The 7,204-nt window shown below is 33.3% G+C and overlaps 1 protein-coding gene across 7 annotated transcripts; it reads left to right on the top strand.

The window, feature by feature from the left end:
* LOC18590829 (DNA repair protein RAD51 homolog 2) lies at positions 1,610-5,970 on the top strand. 7 transcript variants are annotated; one of them, XR_001929213.1, is made up of 14 exons: positions 1,610-1,755; positions 1,858-1,971; positions 2,105-2,257; positions 2,488-2,591; positions 2,708-2,771; positions 2,871-2,926; positions 3,071-3,151; positions 3,408-3,467; positions 3,561-3,652; positions 3,709-3,846; positions 4,294-4,437; positions 4,761-4,966; positions 5,565-5,636; positions 5,725-5,970. XR_001929213.1 is itself a non-coding variant. In XM_018126727.1 (12 exons), the coding sequence occupies exons 1-12, from the start codon at positions 1,672-1,674 to the stop codon at positions 4,802-4,804; spliced, it is 1,134 nt and encodes a 377-aa protein (XP_017982216.1). In that variant the 5' UTR covers positions 1,610-1,671; the 3' UTR covers positions 4,805-5,115. The 7 variants fall into 7 exon arrangements, 4 of the variants coding, with proteins under 4 accessions (XP_017982216.1, XP_017982217.1, XP_017982218.1 ...); XR_001929212.1 differs by having other exon boundaries at positions 5,560-5,970; XR_001929211.1 differs by having other exon boundaries at positions 5,565-5,970.

Raw genomic sequence — 7,204 nt, forward strand, 5'->3', positions numbered from 1 at the left:
AAGCTTTCAAGGTTGTTTGAAAAACATTCTGATTAGCTAACCACAGGCCCTGATTCGATTACTTACCCAACACTTCGCAATAATATTCTTGGGTATTATCTTCTGCATGCAATTTGACATTTGATGGGAATCAGTCGTAGCTGTGAACACTGTACATCCTGTCAGATTAATTTCAAAAGAGTACCGGTTGATAGGACGAAACCGAGGCAGGTGTCAACTGCCAAGCTATTGTTAGGACGAACACTGAGACAGCAAGAGTTTTTGTTTAGTCCCAATCTGTCACTGGTTTGATAATGTCTGTTCTTGTCTGTATACCTTGCAGAACCCTAGACCCGATAAACAAGGTGGGCGGTACTCGTTTTCATTTGTGGGCTCTACCTTCTGACCATATCTGCAGTCCTGGCAGACAAGCAACGTCAACATGGAAACTAAAAACGACTTGTCGAAAAATAGCTTGTAAAAGAATGGACCATTCCCTACGATAAGCTGCAGGTGCTATCAAATATTTCAGTACTGAAAAACATCTGTTAAGGTGATAGCAAGCTGGGCATTTCTTAGTTTCTCTTGAACCCAAACACCCGCCATAGTGTTATCCTCTTTTAGGGGATAAGTCTTCCCTCCAACACGTTGAACATAGGCCATGAATCCTATTCTAGCTAGTATGTGAATTTGAGAATACTTTATTGCTTCATTCCTTATTTAATTAGTACTAGTTTGGACTATCAAAATCATTCTTTAATTGAATTTGCATTAAGTACTTAAGATTAATTGTTATTCTCAGAATTTTATTTTTATTTTTATTTTTATTCCAAATTAAAGAAATTTGATTCCTTATGATTTGTTGTTTTTGTTTTTAGGCTTAAATAGCTCTTAATTTTAATGAAAATTTAATAATTCTCATATTCAATATCAACTCGTTTTTTTTTTTCGAGACTTGATGACACAAACATATGACAACTAATAAAACAATGATGTGATCACATCAACTATTACATAATCACATCATTAAGCCACTTCATAAGTTATGTAGACAAAAAAAAATCGATTGAGATTAACTGTCTGTTTGGGTTAATTTTTTTTTTGTTTAATTACCTCTTAAAAATAGAAGTTAAAGCCAAACAGAATTTTAAAAAGCTCTGAAAAAAGTAAATTTTTTTAAAGAATAAAATGTAAAATAAAGCTTTAGGAAAAGCTTAGAGAAAGAAATTTCTCTTCTCTTTTTTTAAGAACACATCAGTTTTTCAAAAAAAAAAATTTTGCTCAAAAATGTCCTCATTTATTAATATAGTCCCAACAACACCTTTTATGGTAATTTTAATCAAAATTAGAATTTATATAAATTTTTTTGTCCAGAGTTTATAAAAATAAATTTACCAAACAGTATTAAACTTATTTTAAAAATTATTATTTTTCATAATAATTTAATTTTTTATTACAATTAAAGGTTTATAGGGGAACAAATTAAAATATATAAAAAAAAAAAAGAAATCGGACTCCAAATATGGGCCGGACCTTTTGTCCCAGTAAAGACAAAGCCCATTCTCAAATCCAAGCCCAAGCCGAAACAATAAACGGTTAAGAGCTCACAGAAATTGGCGGGAAAGACCAGCAAAAAAACACAATAAAAATCCAATAAAGGAAAGAAAGTGAAGAATCAAATTCAAAGAGAAAATGGCGAACAAGATGATCAGCGAGATCCCACTTCCCAAATCCATCGCCAATGTCTTTGCCGCCCGTAATATTTCTACTGCCAAGGTTTTTCTTTCTTCTCTTCTTTTGTTTATGTTCAAAGCACTTCAATTTCATTAATAAGATTAGGAGTAATATTTTGTGATCAATTTGATTTGCTTTTCTAAGGACGCGTTATCTTTAACGGAATTTGAGCTAATGGAGTTGTTAGACGTGGGATTGACGGAAGTAAGATCTGCATTATCGCAAATTAGTGAGATCGTTGCTCCACCGTATCAAACTGTAATAAACAAAAAATTTAGATTTACACAAGTTTTTTTTTTTTTTTGCTTCAATTGATTGGATTTTCTCCTTTTTCGTTTCATTAAATTCTACAAATATATAGGGTTTTTTTTATTAATTTCGTCTTTTCCAGGCACTTTCCTTAATGGAACAGCGGTTTCAAAACGAGCATTTGGGAGGCCATTTTCCAACAGGCTTGAAAGGATTGGATGCAGCTTTATGTGGGGGAATTCCATTTGGGGTTTTAACTGAATTAGTTGGTCCAGCTGGAATTGGCAAAACCCAAGTAAAAAAAATGAATTTTTACTTTATTTTTAGTAATGGGTTGTTTGAGAAGTCTCTTAAAGATTAAAACTTTTGGGTGCTTTGACTGGTTTTTCATAATAAAGCTAGGACCTTTATTAGTATTCAACTGAAAGTTGAACTTTGCTTTTTATTTGTAATTGCATTTGAGGTTGAGTGTTTTAGTAAGGAAACAAGTAATCAATGAGTACCTTGTTTTTGGTTAAATTGCAGTTTTGTTTGAAGCTTTCGCTATTGGCTTCGCTGCCTACAAATTGTGGAGGCTTGGATGGTCGAGTGATATATATTGATGTTGAATCTAAATTCAGTTCAAGAAGGTAGTTACAGCAGGCTTGCTCAAAACTTGTTTATCTTCATGTTTCTAATTCTTTACTTCCTTCACTTTTACAACAAAAGTACTGAATTTTGAACTTATAGATCTGCACTTTGTCAGGTTGTTAGAAATTGGATTGAGAAGTTTTCCTGAAATATTTCAGATGAAAGAAATGGCACAGGAGGTCTATGGAATGTTATTTTTCTTGCTTTACCTTCCCCGGTTCTTTGCTTTATAATATTGCCTAAGAATAAAAGGGTTCATGCATCCATTTGTATTGCAGATGGCTGGTAGAATTTTTGTTTTGCGGCCATCATCACTTTCTGAATTTACCCAGAGGTTAGTCCTTGAATGTGGATGTCTAAACCGACTAAAACCTGATCAGTACCTCTTATTATTATGTGTTGTTGCTTGAATTTTCTATGCTGATTGAACAAGATTTGACTAACATTACAATCCTTTGTTCTGTTATTTATCCCCCAGTTTGCAACAAATCAAAGTTTCACTCCTCCAAAACCAAGTGAAGATGCTAGTAATCGATAGCATGGCTGCTCTTGTATCAGGGTAAGTTCTATATTCTAATGACTTCAACCTGCCAAGCTCATCATTCTCTCCTCCAGTATCTGGTGAGGCTTCTGTTGTAAATGGCATGTCTTCTAGTGTTTTTGGGATAAATAAAACTTTATCGTTAGCTTGCTGTGTTAGTTGTCTTATAGCATTTCTTCTCTTCTTTTCATCTCTAACCTCTTCACTGTTATTTGGAAATATTTGCAGAATATTTTTTCTATTATGCGAGCAATGACAGGTTTATTTGGTTCAGGGAACATGAGCAGGGGGTACGTAGACAACAAACATTGAGTTGGCACATTTCGTTCATTAAGTAAAAATCACATCCTCGTAATTTGTGGCTCTTGCTTGAGTTAATAGTGTTTTCGGTTCCACTGATAATGTTTTTTGTTTTACATATGTGTAGGTCACTGGCTGAATTTTCACGAATTCCTGTTGTAGTTACAAACCAAGTGAGATCTCAAAGCCATGATGAAGCCTCTCAATATTCTTTCCAAGGTAAAATGGCATAATCAGATTGTAAAATATTTTCCATGATTTATTCACACAAATAGAATATCTGTCTTGTGCAGTTCAGAGTAGGGATGGGATTGTGGAGACTCCGACAAGATATGATTCTCATCTTGTTGCCGCTTTGGGGATTCATTGGGCTCATGCTGTAACCACTCGTTTAGTGCTGGAAGCTAAATCAGGTTGCCACAATGCTTTGCATGATTCTCCTAATAAGTGAACTCCTTTAGTAGGAGATGTTGGGATGTGCTTTCCTTCTGCATGTTGGAATGAGATGCTTTTATTAAATGGGTTCTGTTACCAGTCTATTTTCTTTAAGAATGGTGTTTGCTCATGTCCTAGAATTTGGGAAAACTTAAATTATTCAATTTAGATTTCATACATATTTAAGGGTTCATGTGCTTATCATTTGTCATAAAATTTTGCAACTTCTAATGCCTATTTTATGTCTTTCCTTCTTTGTTGTGAAACAAAAGCAAGCAACCATGTGTATGACATGCAAGATGCCTTTTTTTTCAGGAAATGTTCTCAAAATAAAATTCCTATTTCCAGTTTACCACCTTCTAAAAAGAGCCAAATCTCATATATCCATTTTCTTATGCACTTTAAAATATTCTTTTCTCTTGCAGGTCAGAGGTTTATAAAGGTGGCAAAATCTCCAATATCTCCCCCTCTGGCTTTTCCTTTCCACATAACTTCATCAGGGATTTCATTGCTAAGTGATGAAGGAATGGAACTGATGGGGCCTGAGATAAACTCAATTCACTGTCAAGGTTCTTTCCTGACCCTTGCTTGTTGTGAATCTGCAGATCATTCTGAATGCATTATTAAAACTACCAATGGCATGGATTTAGTGGTGGAACATTTGCAGAGCAAACCTCTCTTTTGATGGATTTTACATATGTGATTTCTCGTAGAAAGACAACAGCAGTCGAAGAATTGCTATGCTTCTTAACTAGATGTCTTTGAAAATGAATTTCCTACTCGAAATACATTACTTATACACATGATTCAAGCACATTTGCAATTTGACTTTCTCTTCAGGTTATATTATAAATAGATTCATGAATCTTCTATTCTAATGACAAAACTGCAGGGCACAATGAAATAATCAATTTCAGAATGGAAAGCTTAGTTTGATCAATCCAGGCACAAGCTTCATGAATCAGATTTCAGGCTGGCTTCAAGAGCTTTGCTGCTATGAAATTTGACAGTTCATTTTGAACCACCTTTCCCCCCATTTGCATTTACAGAAAAGAAAGATTCCTCATTGTTTATCTGGATGACAAAGGTATCTTGTAGGTCAGTGAATCCTTATTGAACACCAAAGTTCCTTCCCACATCTACAATCATGGGATTTTCTTCTTCATGAATACTTGTAAATCTTGTATCAAGCATGTAAATTGCTTTTGGGGATATCTCATCTCTTATATGCAGAGAAGATTAATGTCTCTAGGTTTTCCTATTTCATTTCAGCCTCTTTTCATATTGGGTCAGTTTCTATCAGGCCTACTGTTGGCCCAGTTTTTCTTCAATGAAGTTGGGGTCAAGGAAAAGGATTTAGAGAAATGATGGCAAGTCAAAATTATCAAATGAAAAAGCAAAAAGCAAACTATTTCAATTTCACAAATTCAGGTTTTATGCCAACCTTAAGTTGGCAATTGGTAATTATGGAGATCTAGCTTACTTATTCTTAATGTGTATAGGTGACAATCCATGCAGCAAAAATAATAATAATAAATGATGGTAAATGAACATGGTTCAGCACCATCTCTTCATTAAAAACCATAAAATTGAGACAAGCAATGAGCAATGCATTCATGGTAGGAGTTTGGGGGGGGTTAAAGATACAAGAAGAATATCATGTTTATTAATTATTCTGTGTGTTTTTGCAGAACAGTGGATAACTCTGCTGATTTGGGTTTGGGGAAGATATTTATGATCAAGAGCTGCTTTTCTTTATTACAAGTAGGTAAGAAATTAACTCTGCAGTTCTTTGCTTTTGGCAATAAACAATTTGTTTATGTTAACTCCAGAGGAAACATGTATTTATGCATCAGATCTTAGGGTTTTTATTCTGCATTGGGAGAAGAGATGACTCTCTCAGCCAATCCCTGGTTTACAGAGGAAAAAGAACAGAGATTACTGCAACAACCCTTTCTTTTTATTTGGGAAGATAAAGTGCACATTGTCATTTACTAGGATTCATGAATGTGGACCAAAACCCATAGAAACAAATCTTGGGGATGCTCGAATAATGATCTCAAAGATAAAGACATGGGTTAAACATTGAGTTAAGTCCAAGGTTTTCCATAGAAATTAATCAATCCATCTACTTTATGACACGATATTGCAACTGCCCTTTTGATTTGATCCCATCAACAATTCCTTTTCACTCATCTTTTCAATCAATTTCCTTGTCTGGTTTCCTTCATAATTTTGTTGAAATTTTCCAACTCATCCTGGACTTTTTCTTTACCTTGGTTGGTGACTATAATAATTATGATATATAGTACTGTCATTTTGTCGGAAAATATAAACCATTAAATGAGCCACCAGGCGATATTCTCTCCCGTCTCTAAATATTTGTCTCTCTTTAACTTTTACAGAAATTAAAATCCTTAAAGAAAAAAAAAACATCTGGTTTGAGTGTGATCTTTACCTAGAATTGCTTAAATCCTACTCCATCAAGATTCAAGACCATCTTATCCCTAGTCAATGGGAGAGAGCTTTTCAATTTCCAATAATAAAAAAGAAAAAAAAAAAAGAGATAATGATACTATGGAGAAGAGTCCAAAGATTAGAATGATTTTTAAGGTTTCTTACTTTATTTTTTATTTTTTACTCTTTAGCTTTTGATTAAACTATGATTAATTCCCTCTTTCTCTGTTTGAATAGTGAATCAATCCACTAAGCACCAAGTCACCAGCCTGACTTGGCTTATTCAAACCTTTGTCGGATATGTCTATCTTGACCATGTTTGGCTTTTAAGAGCACACACACACAGATCACGACTTAAACCTTAATAAACAAAACCTTAATTAAGATTATGTTCATGATTACATTGACTAATTAATTCTGGCATTGCTTTTTATTAACCCCTGGTCTTCACATCTTAATCTCCTCGAAATTTTTATTAATTTATTTGTTCTCATTTTATAATTTAATATATTAACTAGTGACATCATATGTATCTGGTTACCATAATTAAAAAAAAATTTAAAAAAAGTCATTGTTTAATTACAATTTATTTTTTAAATCTTACTTTATTGGAATAGCAGCTGGAAAAACAACATTTTTAAAATTAAAGGTGGGGTGCTTATGTCTGTTTACACCTAATCAATCTTTATGTTCCAAGGATTTAGTGCACTTGGTTCATTGAACTCTGAATTTTCTGAGTATTTAAATATCGAAATTGAGGAGTAAGCAAATATAATTACTAAAAATTATGCCGTCTTTAAGTAAAATTAAGATAAAAAATTTTTTTCATTTATTTTATATTAAAATTTTAAAAAAAAAATTAAATATAAATGTTCCGTA

The sequence above is a fragment of the Theobroma cacao genome, chromosome 9, assembly GCF_000208745.1.
Source record: "Theobroma cacao cultivar B97-61/B2 chromosome 9, Criollo_cocoa_genome_V2, whole genome shotgun sequence".
Classification (NCBI taxonomy): Eukaryota; Viridiplantae; Streptophyta; class Magnoliopsida; order Malvales; family Malvaceae; genus Theobroma; species Theobroma cacao.